The following is a 20,356-nucleotide window of genomic DNA, read 5'->3' as shown; positions in this document are numbered from 1 at the left end:
TTACATAAGTTGTATACAAAACCCAGGGAGCAATCATCTAAACCACCAGATCTACAGTGGAGAGCCTCCAGAGTATGATCACTTTTCATCACATGGGACCACAAGAATTCCCATAAAAGTCCTACCTAGTGTTCCAGTTGCAGCTTGATTACTACATGAGGGACAGACCAGATCTCTGTGGTCTGGGTTTCTACAACACTTCACTAAGTTTTATAATGAATCCGCAGAAAAAGAATGATTTTTGCGTTGCATTGGGTCGACTACAATAATGAGGTAATGAGTTGTCACAGCTAACTAGACAATGGTTGACAGATGCAAATTGCATCATTACACCGCTTTGATTACATGTGGTGTTGCACGGCCAATCTCCTCTGGCTCTTTTACAACACAGTGAACAAAGACGACATATTCACTGGATGATTTAAAACTCTAAAGGTCTTACATTAACTAACCAACAACTTTATTACTGCTGGGCAACACTGCAGTAGATGCAACATGGGCCATATTTTACAATATGATGGTGCAAAGAGCCCAATGCAACACTTGAGATTCTAAGGATTTGAAATAGGCCTACTGTACTGATTGATAAGAAGGACAGAAACTATTAATAACTAAACTAAGCTTTACAAATAATCATGTGACTGTTCAGAACAGACTGATTTCTTAATTTATAGTTGAAAAATATGTCAACTATGTACAGGTACTGTACCTTGAATGTGGCGTCTTTGTATTGGTACAATACTTTAAATTCATTCACTGCAGACTCAGTGCTGGGACTCCTACCTGTGGGACTGTATGGTTTAACACTGAATCCTGCAGGAGCCCTCACTTCTTCTCTACTCTGTCTCTCCCTCAGTCATCCTACATTGTCAATAAAGGGGGGAACACACACATTTCAAAATAAGTGTTTCTTTCATTAAAAATGTTTAATTTTCCACAACAACATACAAAATGTAATAACAAAAGACATTAAGAGGCTTTATGAAACTAAAGCCTGAGACAGGTTTTCATTTAATGGTTGCAAGCTGGGTGCTGTCGTGCTACGACCTGGCAGACTCCTCCTCGTCCTCTTGTTGCATTTGCTCGATGAGTTTCTGTCTCTCAGCAGCCTGCCTCATCCTCATCATCACCACGCTCTCGTAGTCACGCTCGTTTGTCAGGGAGTTCTGCACAAGAGAGAATGTCAAACAAGGTAACTCAGACGGGTTAGTACAACAGGGAAAATGCTGCAACAAATCTGTGTATGTTTTTAAAGCATGTATAATCTTAAGAACCAATCTGTGTAATTGCCGTCTTCACGACAGATAGAATTAGCCAATAACATAAATATCTGAGCGCAAGATTCCTAAAATTCTCCACAGAGCATGTGATATTGTAATGTTATTATAACAAACACAACATGCAGTACAATTTTAATCCTATTTGCCTTGCTTGTTTTTCATGTCCTTAGAATAAAAATAAACTGAGGTTTATTATTTTTTATTATTATTTTGATAATCATTTAAGTGATTTTTTCAAGGAAAATATTGAATAACTTTTGCCTTTTGGGTAAAAAGCTTGAGTTTAGAGCAGGGGTCTTCAACGTTTTTCAGGCCAAGGACACCCAAACTGATGATGAGATGGAGCAGTATCTGTATAATGTATAAAGCTGTGTTTTATAATAAACTGGGCCCAGTGCCAGGTATAAACACACCTTGTTATTGTGCATTCAGTACTAAGCTATTCAAATAATACATGTACATATTTAAGGGGACATATTATAGAAATATCCCTCTTTAACATATATTTGGGTGTTTGTCTTGCCTTCCGGCCCCAAAATGTGAGAACTGACAAAAATATCTGTAATTTTCTGGCTCCCTAGGTTGAAATCCATGTGGTTTTATGAGCTGTTCCCTCAGTTGTCTTCCAGTGATGTAACCAGGTTTTGAATTTGCATAACCCCACCCCTACCTGGGACAGGTAGAAGCGGTGGGGCGGGGCAAGTAGTGGTTGATTTGCATTTAAAGGGACAGGCACTGAAACCAGCCGTTCTGAACAGGGCTGTTTTGAGAAGATGAAAAGTTGTGATGTTTGATCTTTGGGGTATTTTGACCGAAGCATGTCACAGACATGTCTTTAAGACACCTGGGAACTATTTTAATTTGTGGAAAGGGGGCATGATATGTCTCCTTTAATGTTTTTATTTTAAACATGTACAGAAACAGTGAGCCGTGCCACTGCCACAGATAAACAGACCTCTAAACTGATACCAGTGCCAATATCATCAGTGCCTGTCGACTGCATGATAATCATGCAGACAGGCTGTTCTTGACATCTTTATTTTGAACTAAACAATTTTGAGAAAACTGTCTAAATAACCAAAAATTTGGCGACCCCTCTGCAGTACCTCGGTGGACCCCCTACAGGTCCCATACCCCCTGTTGGTTTAGAGGGTATTGCTGTGATTGACATGTTTCAGTTTATGGCTCAAGGAATAAGTCATTGAATTAAGAAAACTGTCCAAGTGATTGATAATTAAAATAAACCTGAATGTCATATACACTACGGTATAACTGCCCCAAATATGGAACCTGACAAAGCTCCACCAGAGCCATAATAAAGGTCTTATGTAAAGGGTAACTCAGACCTCCCAACAAGTAAACTAATGTATAAAAGCAGTGGAGTGGATCCTTAATCAGTCTCCAAGGGAAAATGTCTTAGGCGTCATTACACAGGCAAGGAGTCATACAAAAGTTCAACATGTCTGTATTTTATAGCATGACAACAATGACACCACTGTCACCGTTCACTGTCTGTTTGTTTTCACGACGGGGTCCGTGGGTGCAGAGTGGAGCAGAGGTTCGCCTGGGACAGATGCTCTCATCTCAGTTACCATCAGCATGACGGCAGGCTGAACATGCATGAGACAGCAGCATGCAGAGCAACTGTGACAGGGTAATTCCGCTGCCTGAGGTCATTAAACCCCAAAATGAGGGCTGGGATTAGGCCTGGCAGGCGACTCACTCAGTGTGTATGTGTGTGCGTGCGTGTGTGTGTGTGAGAGACAGATTCTCCAACTGTGTGAGGTAGGGGATCAGAGAGGGCAGCCACCACCTAATGGCTAATCAAGCAGGGTGGACGGCCAAACGCCTCACAAACACACAGGCTACAAATGCCACACACAAGCCGGGATACGCGTCCAGGTACAAGAAGAAAAAAAACGACTGTGAAGAAGCGAGGAGGCACTTTTGAAAACATGCGAGCAGAATGTGTATGTTTGCATTCTTCCATAATTTAAAATCGACACTCGCAGACACAGTTGTGCCATTTTTTAAAAAGCAGAGCGAGGCACGCATCCACAGAGTAAGCCACTGTTTTATAGGATTATATCCAGGAAGTCTGCTGGGCCAAGGAAGTGTCTCTTTAACAAGACAGTGAGCTGCAGGAGAGAGTGAGTGTGTGTGTGTGTGTGTGTGTGTGTGTGTGTGTGTGTGTGTGTGTGTGTGTGTGTGTGTGTGTGTGTGTGTGTGTGCATGAGGGACACAGAGAGCAAGTGAGAGCGATTTTGAAGAGGAGACGTAGTTTTTTTTTTGTCAATGCGCTGGCTGAGCTGAGGCATCTGGAAAACATCAAGGGGACTCCAGCATCCATGTGCTGAGAGAAAGAGGGTAAGAGTGGAGGAAGAAGAGAGAGGAGAGGAGAGGAGAGGAGAGGGTCGGTGAGGGGAAGTTACCCCCCGCTCCCTCCCTCCCTCCCCCCTCACCCCTGGATTGAGGAAAGCTGCTATTATCATTCCAGTAATGTGAGCTCAAGCCCCTGTCTGACACGTAACTATGAAATATCACGCGAACGACATTAGGTAAATAAATGACTCTTGCATCTTCGGATTTAACTAAACACAAGCAAGCACACAAGCGGGTGCTGGTGGAAACCGGTAGAAACGCTCCCTCCTCTTCACGGGACGTAGCTCCGCCCTGGCCTGCCCTCTACTGGCCAATACTGTGAAGTGCACCTTTAACGCAACTCCTAAATGGTCTTGACCTGTTGTGTACCCAGCGTGGTCACGGGTTGGACTGGACCGGGGCTAATGATGGAGGGGGAATTCTGAGCTTTAACAGGTGCTTTATGGGCAAATGTGACGCATTTTCTTCGCAGGATGAGGGATGTTTCCTTGCCCGGGGTGTTAACTTACAATGTACATGTTTAGCCAATGCATCACTGTGTAACTAAATACTCGGTGTGTATATATGCATGCGTGCGTGCGTGTGTGTGTGTTGCAGTGCGGCTGGGCCTCCAGAGTGAGTAGGAAACCGCAGAACACAAACAATGGGCCCCCGCACAAAGCCAAGGGAGGAGGATACAAGGCCACCGCAGAGGTAGGATGATTGTAAAACACACATACGCACGCATACGGACAAACAAGCTGAGGATTAGCTATGTGACATCAGCACATGGCTGGCCCTCTAAACAGCACATCCCAGCCTGACCCCAGGCCAGTAATGACATCATGGATACCAGCAGTGCTGTGAGTCAGGCAATATAAGTATACACACACACACACACACACTCTCTCTCTCTCCTTCCCACACACAGGAGGCATCTCTCGGCGCAGGTGGCCACTGCATTCCCCCGGCGTAACTTGTGGGATCAGCTGCAAATTACACAATTTTTCTTTATGTGTGTGTGTTTTTGTGTGAGTATGTAGTGATGGAGTGAGTGTGTGAATATGCAATGGTAATGGAATACGATGGTGAGATAACCACCACCGCTCCAAGAATACTCAACAGTTTCAGTGTGCTTTAAAAAAAAAAAAAAGTTTAACAAGCTAATTTGAAGTTTTCCTGTTGCTACATGGCCAACGTTAGCATTAGCAACTGTTTATTTACCAAATCTTGCTGAGAGCTTCACTTCTTGTTGTGTTTACAGTAGGATATAATACGTCCTCACAGCAGCTCCACCTCTTCAAGGCAGCGTGGACGCTACAGCGAGACAAGGGACAAGGCCTAGACCTAGAGACCTAGAGCTGGTTAGCAGGAAAAGCAGCAGAAGAAAACAAGTGATAGAAACAGAAGCAGAAGAGTTTGCTTTGCTTCAGACAGCTCTTTGAGAGTAAAGGAACAATGTTTGAGGCTGAAGTTGTGGTGTTTCTTTTAGACGGGGAAGTAAACGGTTGTTCATAATAAGACGAGCAGAACTTACAAACAAGTGAACAACTCCTTTAAAGGTCTCTGGAGCTCTACCACAACACCTTTCTTCTTCTCTTTGATGACAGTGGTCATGACAGTTTTATTAAGTATGCACAATAATGTTTTTTTTCCATCAATATTGATGACCAACAACTTCCTGCTTCTCAAAACCGATGCCAATATCGATATACACACCTGAGCTTAAGAAAGGCTAAGATGTAGTGAATAGGGATGTGTTTTCACAATATTGCGATATGAAACGCCACAATTAATTAATCGTAAAGCTTCCTAAATACTGTCACTTTCCAAAAAAAAGATTATGTTGGAACCATATTGGCAGATCAGCACCAAAGTAAAGGTAAATGCACAGATACTGGTCTATAATATGATACCGTAACACTGAACTGGTAGGAATTTTAATGTTATTTGTAATTTAAAAACAAACAAAAAAACTATTAAAATAAACTTAAACATTTGGTATGGAAGACAATTAATGATTTCCCCTGGGGGGTTAATAATTGGTCCTATATTAATAGATACTTAAAATATTTTGTGTATTTAACGAGCAATGTAGTTATATTGACTACATTTGATTTTACACATTCATAGTGTTGTGAAATTAATTGAATCATAATAATTTGTGATAATCGTAATACCATGATTATTTCTATGATAATAATCGTACTGAAAAAATCTATAATCGTGACAGCACTTGAAAATAAGAATTTTGTTCTTAATTTGCTTGCCTGGGTAAATAAAGGTTAAATAAATAAACATCCCTAGTAGTGCGTAAAGATGAATAGAACATTAAAGCTCTGTTTTTTACTTAACAAAATCATATAATCTAACCGACATCACTACTGTTGTAATCACAACAAAAACAAGAACAGTTATGACTCTCCAAAAATCAACATTAAACATTGTTTCAAATCAACTTAGGGGGCAAAAGGACTTATTATCCTATTATTATTATTTTGGCCGATAATCACTGGTACCAATAGTTATCGTGCATCCCTAAATTTCATACTCATCAAACCTCTCAGTGATCATCCCTGCTTGGCATGGATGCATCTGCATGCGTTAGACTTGTAGATCTCTTGCAGCAGCTTGACTGGGAACAACCACTTCATTGTGACCGGCACAGAAAGAAAGCAAAAGTCCCGTCTGCCATTTCTCTGCAGCTCATTCAAAGTTCACTATTAGGCAGGATCATAAAAAGGTGATTACTTTGACCACCATAAAGGTCTAGTCTAGTATAGTGTTTTTCTTAGGGAAGAATAAACACTATATGGGAATTAAAGCTTAAATGTACTTCCTGTGTTTAACCCTTTACCTCCACATGATCTGCCATCTGGTTTGTGAATGGAACAGCAGGACTGAACCTGCTTTTATGTCAGTAAGGTCTAAGATAAATCTGCACATGTAGTCTTAGTGAACACATATTCAGATGATTGACTGTGACTGACACTATTGTACAGGTCAATTATTCATAAGCAGGCTGGAGAATTTACAGACAGACTTGAAACTATATTGGGAAATATGTCCAAAAATATAGCCAGCTTCAGCCAGCCAGGTAAAATGAAGGGGGAAAGGAGTGGATCTGAGGTGTCATGTGAAAACCTGTGTGCATGTGGCTGGACAGACGAGAAGCCTGTTGGATGGGGATGGAGGGTGCCTTTGGAAACTGTTAAAGTAAAGTAAATAAACAGTGAAAAGAGAAATGGCAGCAAAGACCTGAACTTCTGGTGCCCTGGCATTTCTCTTTATGATGGATGAGCTCAGGGATCCTAGAATAGGCGAGACGTGGGGGTTTGGCCTCTATAATATCTAACAATACATCGTTGTAAAAGCAAAATTATGTCTTTCACATCCGAGCCTTCCGGGAAAAACCCTCTGATTGCAAAAGATTTCCCATTAAAACATAAGGGGCCACGGGACTGGTAAGAATGCAGTCTGAACCTTGGAGATGTCAAAAAGAGCTCAGGTATTTTGAGAGGAGAAGAAAAACAGAAAATTATATCAAGGTTCCAAACACAATAGTGAAATGTCTGTTTGTTCTGTGTATGTGTTCCTTATCTACAGTATTTAATGTGCAGAGCAAACAGCCAGTATAAGGCTAGCACACTGTTTACTTCTACTAAGTAAACCAAATATCACAGCTGTGATTTAATAATTACTAAAGATTGGGTGCCAGGAGACAGAGCAGTGCATTCCCAGTTTTCAATGACCGCCCACCTTCTCTGGGGGAAAAAACAGCAGCATGTTATGTGCATTAAACTTTTCAAATTGCTGCAAAACCCTACAAAAAAGACAGGAAAAACAGTAACTCAAGTACCTGATTTCTATGTATAATTTGCTTTACAGTATAGAGCTTTTATTTTCTGGAGGTGGATTTCTGCCTTTATTGGACGTTTGGCTGTTGAGAATGACAGGAGAAGGGCTCCAGATTCTAACGTGAGACAATGCAGCTCTAATGTATTTTCCATCTGAACCCTACCAGAATTCTTCTAAAAGTGTATAATGCTAAAATATTTGTCATGATGTAGTACTGTATGTATCTGTGTTGCAACTACAATAAACAGTGATGATGTGACATAAATAAAGTAATAGGGAAATGTTATTCTAATAATGATAGTAATATTAAAAAGGTTTAAGGTTCATCATTTCTATCAGGTCAAAAAATTGATATGCCCCACAATAAAAAAAAAAACATGCTATGCTATATCATATTGGAAAGGCATAAGGCCAAAACCACATGTTCAGGAGCCCAGTGAGACACAGGAGTGACTCGATGTGACGCCTCCTCCCCCACCAGGTTGGGCTAAGGCTTGGCTCAATGCTATCCCATCCTGTCACACTCTCCATTGCCAACTTCATGCTGTGCTTTAAAGAACGATATAGGTCATCAGATGTTTTGTTAAAAAAATAAAGTCACAGGGCAGTGTTCAGCTCAGTTGGTAGAGCACCCGCCCCATGTGTAGAGGCTATAGTCCTCGCTGCAGGCGGCCCCGGTTCGAGTCCCGCGTCGGACGGCCCTATCCTGCGTGTCATTCCCCCCCTCTCTGCCTCCCATTTCCTGTCACACTCTGAACTGTCCTATCTAATAAAGGCATGAAAAAGCCAAAAAATATACTTAAAAAAAATAAAAACAAAAATTAAGTCACTTTATATCTATATATATTTCTCCATGAATGCCCCAGCCTGTTCTCCTGCATGCTGTTCTGGCCCTGATGTGAAATAATCCAGCCAATTAGAGGATACTGTAAGCTTTTGTCAGGCGTTGATGAGTCGGCATTTGGTATTCAGCAGCATCACACCTGGACTCTGACTGACGTCAGGCCTGTGCTGTGACAGTCATGCGGTGTCGACACTTCCTCTTAGCAGCCAGACCGCCGAGTTTCTCTTGGAGCGCCCTTCAAAAGGCTCATCATTGAGTCATACGTTTGGAGACAAACAGAGAAGGCAACGGTTGAGATGATGACAAATGCTAAGTTGAATGTTCCCATCAGAGCTGATGAAAGGAGATTACAAAGAGTAGCTACTAGACAGAGATAAAGTAGTGGCCCAGTTTCGATCGTCTCGTTTCATGGTTTTGCAGAGCTGAATGTGCTGAGTACGGTATGTCCTGTGTTTATCATTATTGGACAATGTTTTTCATAAAAAAAGAGAATGAGACAGCTTGCTGTAAATCTAGTCTAAGTGCCGGCTGTCTGAGGGCCTCCATTGAGCGGAAGATGGAGAACACACAACAAAGGGCCAGAAGAATATCCACCAAAGCCTCAGTTTGGGCTTCTAGCGCCAGTCAAAGCAATATCTGGAAACACTTTTTATCCTGCAACAACAAAAACACGCAGCATCCCAGATTTCAGGCCCAGCATAGCTGCATCAAACCACATTGCCCGCTATGGTCAGGTCTCAGAAAAGAGGCTCATGCAGAAATCCAGCCGGGGCTGAACGTGTCAGCTCACAGGCTACATAGCATGACAGCGCTGCTAACAGAGTTACCCCAGCCTTGGTCAGACAGAAAGACTTGTGAGGTCATTCCCAGATACCACGGATAAAACCAGCTGATCGCCCTGATTGTCTTCTAGCATGAAAGCAGCTTTGTGGTCGTAGGTGGAGGGAGGAGGGGGTTTCTCAGAAGAGATGTACAAAAATGTTCTGTTTCAGTCTTGAGTAAATGTTATGATAATTTCATTTGCGTGAGTAATTGTGTCTGGTCTTGCAGACTGTTCTGGCACTACGGTTCAGAGCGGGAGAACAAGAGGATCAGGCGGCACGCCTATTGTGTTTTGGATCAATTTGAAAGGACCGGAGGAATAGTCAAATAAAAGACATGAGTGGTCCATTTCCTTCACACCCTGCATGTTTAGCTTTAGTTTAGCGAACAAGGGGATGCGGTGAGACTGGACGGAGGGATTCAGAGCCGCCATGTCCTCCTTCCTGAGGGAACACAGTGTTAAGAATAGGATGGGATAGGAATAACTTTATTCATCCCAAGAGGGAAATTCATTTGTCAGGAAGCTCATCTATTAGAAAAAATAAAAGTATTAAAAAGGCTGATGTCTGTAGGTATGAAGGATCTTCTGTATCTCTCCGTCCTACAGAAGATGTTCACTATGAGAATAAAAAAAATATCAAAATGACGGCTTTTTGTGATTTTAATGTCTCGCTTAAAGGAATAGTTCACCAAAAAATGAAATTCAGTCATTATTGGCTCACCCTCATGCTGATGAATACTCCAGATTCCTCAAAGTGCATCTGGAGACCCAGGAGGCCAGTTCGTAGTACTATTAGTAGTATTCCTCCATACTGCTCATCCACTGCAATCCAAGTAGTAGCAGGCTGTAGAAATGTCCTAAATGGCGTAATTTCAAGTAAACTCTGGACTATATCCCTTCAGGACACTTGGATTGCAGTGGACAAGCAGTATGGAGGAATATTACAGGGTTTTTGTGTAGTTTTATGGACTTTTTGTGTCGGGCACTATTGATTCACATATAAGCAATGATGAATAATGAATAATATAATGAATTTCATTTTTTGCTGAACTATTCCTTTAAAACACACAAACACAGAGTGTACAAGCCTGAAGTATAAACAAGAGTCTTTCTATCCCATAAGACAAAAAACAGCTATCGTGCCCTTCGTGCAAGTAGCAATTACTTCCTGTGAAAGCCCAACAAAACGCTTTAACCCCGCCAGTTATGATGAATTCCACAGAGCTGAAAGGAGTTTTGCTGTTGTGACACAATTTCCAGTATTACTCCGGCATTCCAGAGGGCAAAGACAACACGCTGGAGACGTGAGAATTGGAAACGCAACATGTTATCTCTCTTGTGTAACCCCCGTCGTGCCGCGCCTGTCCATACATGTCTGTGTGCGATAGTATGCTTTGGTGACTTAGAGAAGCTATAGGCCTCCAGTCAGGCAGAAGGGCCTGCAGAGTGGGGGCCGACTCAGAGGCTTTAGGCGAGCCAACAACGGCCAGGAACCAGGAAATGGGCAGCGCGGGGGGACAATGACATGGAGATTAGAGATAAATTAACCCCCCTGCTCTGGGTTTGCTCACTCACTTGTGGCTTCCTATTTTTTTCTAAACATAAGCACACATCTACACAAACTCCACTTGTTGTGCACTCACAATCCTATTCAAACTCAACCTCTGTTGCCCTTCCCACCGACACTCATCATTCAGCCAGAGGGGGGGAGGAGGGGGGAATTAGCCGGTGGCGTCAACATCACAGGAACTAAAATCAGCTGCTACTGTGTGTAACCCGCAGGTAATGTAATGGGTGCTGCCAAACAACCGCGAGGAATGACTTTATACCTTATGACTAAAGGTCCGACACGTACCACAAACAGGATGATATCATCTGACGGCTGGCAGACGTTCCTCAGAAGGGGGATGACAGCAAATATAAACTAAGACTAGCCTGAAGGAAAAGCCTCCACCTGGACGCCCCAGCACTCCTGAACTCTGATCCTACCTATCTGCCTTATCTCTTTTCTCTAGAAGACTTTCCCCAGCAACACACCTGGAGACTTCTGCAAGGCTACAGTGGGAGTTGACACTGGGAAGGATAAAAAAAAAAAAAAGGTTGCAATGTCCAAGGACTGAACACACCTATTTAAGTAGCAGTATGGACAAAGGTAAGAAACGGTCTCCTTGCAGTCACTGTGGAGTGTGGACTGTATTAACTGCTGCACTCTAATGTCAAAGTTGACCCTCTGAAGACAATGCTGTTTTAACGCATTGTTTTTGTTCGCTCTGTCTCAAGACTGTGCAACAACAGCTTCCCTGTAATGACTGGACAAGTCCCATCATGCCGAGGGAGTTTGTCAGGGTGTGCAGGTAGACACAGCCTAGTTTCCTGACAGAGACGTGTGTGCATGTGTGGGATTCAAATGCCTTCTATTTGCTCGGCGAAACAGGTAAGGATTCAAACGTCCGTCTTTTTTCTATTGCTGTTCATCACCCTGTTAGACAAACAGCTGTATGAAGAGAACAATCTTGAATTGGATTGCTTTTAACTTGTTGCTGATCAGACAGATTCCACATCTGTCCTGAAGATGGATTGTGTATGGCAGCCCTGAGAATGATCTATTAAAAAGTGTTCCTTGGCCAATCTGTTTTAATGGACTACTTTAATTTTTACTTGGTTATGAAGTGTTTCCTGAACATGATACTCATGGCTGAAATCCGAAGACTCCTCCTTGGCCAAACTGACATGTTTGGAAAGGAATGCTGTTGTGTCCATGCTCTCCAATCTCCCGCTGCTACTAAAGTGCCGATAAAACCTTTACAAGCCAACAAAACCTGTTTGCTATAGTGACTTACAAATTTACAGAGTGCGTGTTTCAAGTCACGAACACAGACCTAATGTGGGCAAAGCTGTTTGGGAGACCATAAAATCACAGACACTGAGCAGATTATCTAATCGACATGCCAGCGCTGATGAACTGAGTTCTGCTTTACTCAATAAAATGATTACAGGTCACGGAATGCAAAAAAAAAAGGGGGGAGGTTCTCTTTTTGACCATGTTTCACTCTCATTTCAAGTGTTATTGTATCATTTCATTTTAACCAATATGTTTCCTTCAAGTCCAAGCCTTTCAAGTGAAATTTGAAAAATATAAAATCTCCAAACTACAAAGTGGTATTTATTTTTGAAACATTATGGCTGGCTGCAGTGTGATGTTATTTGTGGAATAAGAATATTTCATTTTATTAACTTCCACGTCCAGAGTCACTGCATACCTCTCACACCACAGCAGAATAAACTGACTGTATCCCTGCTATTTGTACTTTCCTCAGAAAATGGTAAACACATGTTCATATGCTTAGTTATCACTGTGATTTCTGACAAATAACAGTAAAACCTCAGGCTCTCCTGAAAATATAAAAAAGAGATACAACGCGCTTAAATGCAGATTCCCGATTGGTAATTGTTTTTCCTGCAACTTTTATTGCTTTTGTTACTGGAAGTCTTGAGCAAGCTAACAGACGTCTTTTGGAGGATCTGCAGAAGACCACACCTGCATTACGGGAAACACTCTCATTTGAAAAGCAAATATTTAGAAACGAGAGCTTCAAAGCATTGTTGGAACATCCCCCTGCTGCCAAATAACACTGCATTTCATTAGAGCGAAATCAAGTGGAGCAGGTGCAATCTCTAAACAATGGCTGTCGGTTCACATCAGGCAGGCTCGTACAGTCCAGTACTTACATCTGGTGCTGAATTTCATGACAAGCACAGACCTGCTCCATCTTCTAACAATATGAGGAGGAAGCCTGGGTTATCAAAAAACTGATTTAAGGTTTTATCAATTATCTTCAGAGAAAATCTGCCACCAGGCTCTATCTTTAATCATTTCTGCTCTTTTGTGATTTGTTGCAGATGGCATCATGGTTTTGAACTTCACAACTGCCTAGAAATTCGCTGTTGGACAAACGAGGACATACAAAAGACTAAGAGGACCTTTTTGAATATATAAGAACATTCAGCCCATCTCAACCAGATCTCCCAAGATGCCTTTCAGAACACAGTCCCACAGGAAGCCGTCCTCTGGCCGCTGGTCCAGCAGGAGCTCCAAGCGGCGGGAGGTGCTGTCGGTCAACATGATCAGCCTGCCGCTGGCTGATTTCCGCCACCTCTCGCATATCGGAGGTGCCCATACGGACAGCTTCGGAGACCTGTCCTTCTTGAAGATGGGCCACAGTTTGCTCCTACAAAGCTCCCAGAGCGAGCAGAACCTCTTCATGGCCTGCTCTCCGCCGCCGAAGCCCCCCCGCCTCAACCTGGATGGGACGGACGGTTCCGAGAGCCCGGACTGGTCGGTCGGCCACCAGCACAACGCCTCCCAGAAGAGGAAGAAGTGCAGCTCTATGCCGCTGCTGGACAGTGAAGACGGAGAAGAGGAGGGAGAAAAGACGGACGGGTACCAGAGGGGGAACGCCGTCGCTTACAACCAGAGTCACAGCCTGGGTCGGGGCAGCGTGAGTTCAGACAAGGACGGAGACTCTTCTGACATCTGTGACAAAACTGACGGACAGATAAAGGACGAGGACAGTGGCTTTTCTTTTAGCCTGGACCTGGGCCCTTCGATCCTGGATGATGTTCTGCAGGTGATGGACAAACTGCACAATTAGACAATTACAGGACGGCTCTTATAATCAACTGGGAGAGTGATCCAAATCATGATGGACACACTTCATGGACAAACACAATCCATCAGTGATCTTACTTGTTCAAATGAACCTATACATGTGTCTCTATTATCCCAGTGACTAAAAGCCTCTGGAAGAGAACTGACATTTGTAAAAGAATACGCACAATCCGGTCTGAAAGGTTAGACTGAAAAATTAAATACGCAACCTACACAAAGTTAATGATCTGCTTAGATTCATAATGAAACCCTGTCTGATGTCAAACTCCAAGCTAGACATTTTTACCTTCCTTCACTTCCCTCCTTTGCTAGTGTAATCCCCCAAACCACACAGCGCTGCGCTGAAAACGGCTGTTAAGACTTAAGAGTGTTGTGTTTAAGAAAAGAAAAGCTGCGGCTGGAATCCAAGGTCCTCGAGCTGTGATGTCTTGGCTCTTGGCGTGCTTGCCAATCTATTGTGTGCAGAGGGCAATTTTTCCTCCGCACGCATCCCAGAGGCCCCACTCAAAGGTAGGGCTAAGGTACCCCCCATCACTCCCCACGCAGTGAAAACAAACACTTAGCTCTGCTTCCAATAAAAACCAGCCAGTGGTGGCAGGTTGGGCTGCGGACCAACCCAGGCCACAGGTCCAAGACCTCAGAAGACGAAGAAGAAGAAGAAGAAGAAGAAAAGGGCTGGAGCAAGCTGTTTGCTTAGCTGCAAATCAGAGTCCGATGCTCTGGTGAGTGGCGCACGAAAGGGAAAGTGGTAAAGGGTAACGTGATACTTCCACATATGCAGGGGGTGTCGAGGGAGGAGGACCAGAGACATCCATTACTGCAGCACAAGTCCTGATGAGGTTTTAAACACTACCTTCTGACTAAACAGGCCCCCGACACGTGAAAAAGACATGCTTGCATCTCACACACACACACAGACACGCACTGGCACACAAGTGCAAAGAGAGACACCTGTATACGTGTAAGCACGCGTTGTCAAACGGAGATTTTTGGAGACGATCTCGGGTTTTGTTCCTCAGGTTTGGAGAGAGGAGAGAGTCAGGACTGTCTATGCCTTAGTGGGAGGTGGCCAAAAGGCTGCGGGGCAAAACCAGAACCAGTCAAATTCCTAGGTGCCCCATGGGTCGTGCTGCAAAATAAACAAACCACAAGTGTCCCGCTCCTACAAATAGATTTAGAACTCTATGTATGTCCTAACAGACACGGCAATGTTTGTGGATACATCTGCACTGTGTATCTGTTTTGGCATCTCCTATTTTAAACTGGATATCACTGCACCCGTTTCTTGTATATGTTCTGACAATAACACATTGTGAAACTTGTGAAAAAAAAATGTACTTTGTATTTTTGGGGAAGTAAAGAAAAATATGTTTCAAATTCCAAGATTGGTGGTTTTGTGGACAGAAGTGCTGGTGTCAACATTTTGAAAGTTTGTATGAGAGTGTTTACACACACCCCGATGGACTGACATTTATTTGGCTTTGTAACCATCAGAAGCCACTGTGGAGGCAATAAACCCTGTCTGTCACTTCCACAGAGAAATTACAGCCTTGGACCATCCGACACTACGAGCAGAGCAGCAGAATATTATTTCAAGGTGAAGAGATACACAAACTTAAATTAGACAAGCATGTCAAGCAGGATTTCATGGAGAGTCATGGTAGTGCTGTGAAGCGGACTTTGAACTTGTGGGTTGCTAAGCATTCGGTGCACCTGTATCACAAAGAAATGACATTCAATGGGTAACCAGGGTGTGTCTGCAATTTGTCAGACTTTTCTATACAGGCTGCTTTTTCATGATAAGCTGGAGAAAGAGCTTTTTAGTCACACAGACTTTACTTTGGACAGTCTTCTCTCGTCTGCTACAATGAGCCTTTATGATCAAAGCCTCATTTATTCTTAACAAAAAAAGAGAATAATAATATATTTGACAGACACTCACCAAACCAATTACTGGGTTCAAAAAATGCTATTAAAAATGGTATTTTATGTACTAAAGATAGAACTGATTAAAGAAAACTTCTGGCATTATATCAAAACTAAAATGAACTGGATAGAAAGCCTTCCTGCAGACAAGAGCCCTTAGCCGCTTATGACTCTGCAAACTATACAAGAGCCCTCAGTGTGAAGAATCACATAAAGTTAAGCTCAACATGAGTTCAGCCACATGACTGATGTGAGAAGAAAGAGCCTGTAATTGAAAACAAATTATCTTGTCTGCACTGCACAAACTGGCCGAGCTGTGAAGTATCCCAATCACATCTGGTACCACTTCACTCCATGCAAAAGTCTAAACTCACTGTCATACAGATTACCAAGAAACCCTGTCATCTCACCGTGGAGTAGCTGTAATGAGTTATTTATTTTGTCAGGTACTAACTAAGAAACCTAGAAACATTGTTTTGGAAAATAAGAGACGTGTCCTTCGACTATAATTATATCTCCCAGTTCAACCTTATGAAGTCACTGGAATACCATATAGAGGATAAATCTGCAAAAGGATGAGATAATAAATGTTGAAATATAAAGAGGAATAACCGACTGAGGATGAGAAATGGAAATATAAAAAAACAATACAGGTACTTTCAGTTATTTTCATACAAAAAAAAAAGATTTTCAGTATATCTTAATTTAACTTTTTTTTTTTATCCCTATACTTTTTCCTCTTGTAACAGAAAAAGCAACAGAAACGTACAATATGGAAATGTATTTATTAACACACTATATAAAAATACATGGATGACTAAAAACTAAAAGATATAAGAAAAATGTGTTATTTTGGTAACAAATAAAAAATATATATTCTTTATATTTTATGTTTATTTATATTTCCACATTTAATAATTCTTTCTTTTATTCCTCCATGTATTCTCTTATTCTTTAACATATTCATTCATTTTATGGCCCCTCTGTGACTCCATACAACCTTATACTACTGAAAAATACTGTATGTTTTCACATGGGCTCACACACAAAAGGGGATTTTGTGAAAACTGATATTGTTTATACTGTCTGTATCATGTCAGAACATATTATCAAACTATACATGGTTAGGGCCAACCCAGTCCACTACAGCCTTCCCTTCTCGTGAGATACATGATGAACTGAAGGTACATGGGTGTAACGCAATCATTTGGAAATTTTGGAAATTAATTCTGTTTCAAATGGGGAAAAGAAAACAAAAGCTGTGCATGACAAGCTACCCTAAACCAGTTTATCCTTTCTGTAAACTGTGTGGTCTTTTGTTCCATGAAGTCCAGACAGTGCATCACCAACAAGTCCAGCCTCTAATAGTTCCACCAAACCTGCCACACAGTATTAATATTAGGTACAAAGTAAACAATAATAACAAAAACATCCAGACGTCCATTATCCCCTATCAGGGCTGAATATGGCACCAGCATGGCCACATACAGCGCATCTCCTCTAAACTCAGGGGCTATTTTAGGTCAGAGTGCACTTTTCAAGCACCAGCAAACTGACGGGCTGGAAAAATAATCCTAGAATAGCTGATCTGCCGCATCTGGTCTGTGTCGTGTCAAGCTTGCGATAACTCTCTGGCTCAAGATGGAAGAAGCAGGCACAGAAAGCTTCAGTTTAAATCCTTTACAATAGACGCACTTTAAATAATACGGTACGCTAAGCTACGTAATAAACCATGAATCAAGTCGCGGTGATTAATGATGGCATCATATCTCGGGAGACACAAACACTACGTCTGGCAAGGAGAAAACAGATGGTTAGATAGTGATTCCATGTCCAAGACAGGCCGGGAAGTGAGATATGAATTATTAGTCAGACTCTGTGGAATCCATACAGACGGCCACACATGAAATACTATCATGATGCAGCTTTTATTTACAGCTCTCATAAAGACCTGTTTTTTTGGAAGACATCAGCTGAGCCTACACTGTGTCTGGTGTATGCCAAAATTAATATCAAACAACAAGCACTGTGCTTCATTCAAGATTCACTGTGGTACAATACAATATGAAAACTAATCTTTTCTGTTATGACAATGACTTAAGCACTTTTATAAACTTTCATAACCTGCCCATTTCCCAATCTCTCACTCACTGTGTCAAAGGGTAAAAACATAACAAAGAACCGTCTGGAGATGAAACCAGATCCATTCCCAATAGAGAGGTCGAAATTAAGTCTGGAGCATGGGGAGCAATTTCACACAGTGTGGATGATGTGGCCCTTCCCTATTGTGAAAATGTTTAATATCCATGGTGAGAAAAAGTGGGTGAATGTAGTAGAACTGGTTTTATCTACTCTCTCAACAGGCAGAACAAAAACAGAGCCAGCGGTTCAACGGGCCTCTCTGTGTCTGAGAGAGCAGTCACAATCACATCACAGTGCAGTTAATTATGTTCAAGGTCCCCGGACCCTAAGGGGGGGGGGTCTTCGAGGGGGGCTGGGATTTGTGGCCCTTACTCCATTAGGGCCCAAACATTGACCCCAGATTAGTTTATCAAGCCCACCGGAGCGGGAACTGAAGCTGAGGCTGAAGTCATTCATGTGTGTCTCTGAGCTCCCTGTGGTGAGACCTGGACTCTCCCAGCACTATGTTTGGATTGACAAGGTTAAAGAAGCAAGTCCTCGCCCAAGCTGCTGCTATGTGATTCCAGCTGGCTGGTGTGGGGCAGTGAAGAGGGGAGAAGGGGGGGGGGGGGTTGGTGTACAGCAGAATAGGAATCTGAGGAGATGAATGTCATGTCATGTGGGGCCTCTTTAGCAAGAAGTTTTCTTGCTCAGGGCTAATGCGAATATTATCCGGTGGTGATAATGATTTCATTCTCAGGTGCAGGACAAAATGTTAAAAAACAAAAGAAAACATGGATGAAGCAATCAAATATGGATATTTGTGAAGCTAACTGTGTTACCATAATGAAATTTGAAGAGATTAGAGCGACAAGTCCCAGTGTGCAGGCTGGGTCTTAGATGCTAGTCCTGACAAGAGGATCTGCAACACTGCACCTGGCTGAGGGGTGAAACCCAGTTCAGTGGCTGCTCGGTTAACAGAGGGAGAGAGTTTATTCATCTGCAATCCCCCCAAATGTAAAGATCTGTACATAAGGCAGATAAAAATGGACTCAGTGGAAATAAAGCATTCCTTCGTACTATAATCTAATGACAAGAAAGAAAAGCATTGTTGGTTCTCAGTGGATACATCTGAAATGAGATTACTCTGTCTGAGATGGAGTTAATGTACCTTTGGTGTCTGGCAGCAGACAAGACAATATTACATGTGCAAAATTAATCAAAAAAAGTGGCGATTGCAATATGTTCTGCTGCAATTGCCAAATCACAAGTGGCAACACATCAGAGGGAAAAGTTTTTAAGACAGTTGTTACTCAATAAAGAACAGTTTTGTGCTGCAAATGTTTGGCCTGCAAAAAGTAAAAAAAAAAAACCCTCATTTATTTCTTTATTATCAACAGAAATACAAACGCACGAGTTCACTTGCCCAAGTGCAGACGGTTAATCAGTCTCACATGCCAGGCTACCATTATTGTAAACTGCGTCTCCTGGGTTGTTATGTGAAGTAAGGCATTCCTGGGGTCTCCCAGGTCAGGCCCGTGAATGAGTGGCTGACCAGAGGCTTTGGGCCGGTGCCGAGCCAGCGCCAAACCACTCCAAAGCAAATAAACTGCGGTCAGTTTAACCAAACACATTGTTCTAGGCCAGACGAGGTGAGCGCGAGCACTGGAGCAATATTTGCACCGCTGATATGAAAATAAAACCTTCCGAAGGTTTACATACCTCTCTTTGTGGGGCAGTGTTTAGGCTGTAGTATTTGTGTTGGAAGTGGTGTACATGGGAAGGCTCTGTGACATGCTTTATGAGGGAGGGGGAGTATTGCGTGTTATACGGTACCTGTGAAGACATGAACTGGCCGGGCTGAGATGCTGGAGCAATAACTTCGGGCTGTCCTTCAAGCCATGAAATCTTCAGGGGGTTTCCACTCAGGCCACATTCGTTCTTCACTGCCAGCTCCTAAACACACAAAATCAAATAAAAAACATTTCTCTCATTATGTCAGGCTAGAAAAACTATTCCTCTTTCTCTCAATATCTGTTAAGGTCGTCTTTTTATCTGTCTCACACGTACGGGGACAGTTGGTAAAGTAGACATATAGAAAACACATGTAAGACCTGGACAAAGCTGAATTATAACCGGGCAGACTCCCAGAGTGGAGCTAGAACTTGGAGATGGGCAGGAAGAGACCGCAGACCCTGAACCAGGGTCCTAGTAAACTGGCAGACATGTTTCCCTGGAGGGAAACCACACGCCGCGGTGAGGAAGCCACAATAGAAAAGTACACCATTAGGACAAAGGGCCTGAGGATCCAGACAGTGGGGAACAATGAAATAGCTCAAATCCTTCCGTCCAATGGTTTCCATCAGCACAGAGATCTCAATGAACATCAAGAACAAAAACATCGGTTTAGGTTGCAAATATGGTCCTGGGGCCAGGACGTCTGTGACAGGTGTCATTCCTCGTAATAATCAAAC

At 42.6% G+C, this 20,356-nt stretch overlaps 2 protein-coding genes across 3 annotated transcripts in view; one reads left to right on the top strand and one right to left on the bottom strand.

Annotated features, from left to right (window-relative positions):
* Positions 1 to 907: 907 nt before the first annotated feature.
* dnajc17 (DnaJ (Hsp40) homolog, subfamily C, member 17) overlaps positions 908 to 20,356 on the bottom strand; it is a 37,829-nt gene continuing 18,380 nt past the window's right edge. The window contains exons 10-11 of the mRNA XM_085766514.1: positions 19,719 to 19,838; positions 908 to 1,166 (exon numbers count right to left, since the gene is read on the bottom strand). Of these exons, the coding sequence (XP_085622640.1) occupies positions 1,041 to 1,166; positions 19,719 to 19,838 (246 nt within the window). The 3' untranslated portion in view covers positions 908 to 1,040. The remainder of the gene's footprint in view (positions 1,167 to 19,718; positions 19,839 to 20,356) is intronic.
* On the top strand, positions 11,492 to 13,821 carry LOC146964181 (cdc42 effector protein 3). Of its 2 annotated transcripts, none has more exons than XR_015034689.1 (2): positions 11,492 to 11,600; positions 13,067 to 13,194. XR_015034689.1 is itself a non-coding variant. In XM_085766515.1 (2 exons), the coding sequence occupies exon 2, from the start codon at positions 13,198 to 13,200 to the stop codon at positions 13,816 to 13,818; it is 621 nt and encodes a 206-aa protein (XP_085622641.1). In that variant the 5' UTR covers positions 11,511 to 11,600; positions 13,188 to 13,197; the 3' UTR covers positions 13,819 to 13,821. The 2 variants fall into 2 exon arrangements, 1 of the variants encoding a protein (XP_085622641.1); XM_085766515.1 differs by having other exon boundaries at positions 11,511 to 11,600; positions 13,188 to 13,821.

This window comes from Trachurus japonicus, chromosome 22 (assembly GCF_045865225.1).
Source record: "Trachurus japonicus isolate A0001 chromosome 22, Traja_1.0".
Taxonomy (NCBI): Eukaryota; Metazoa; Chordata; class Actinopteri; order Carangiformes; family Carangidae; genus Trachurus; species Trachurus japonicus.
Note: the sequence above shows the minus strand (reverse complement) of the source record. Positions and strands in the feature narration are given on the sequence as shown.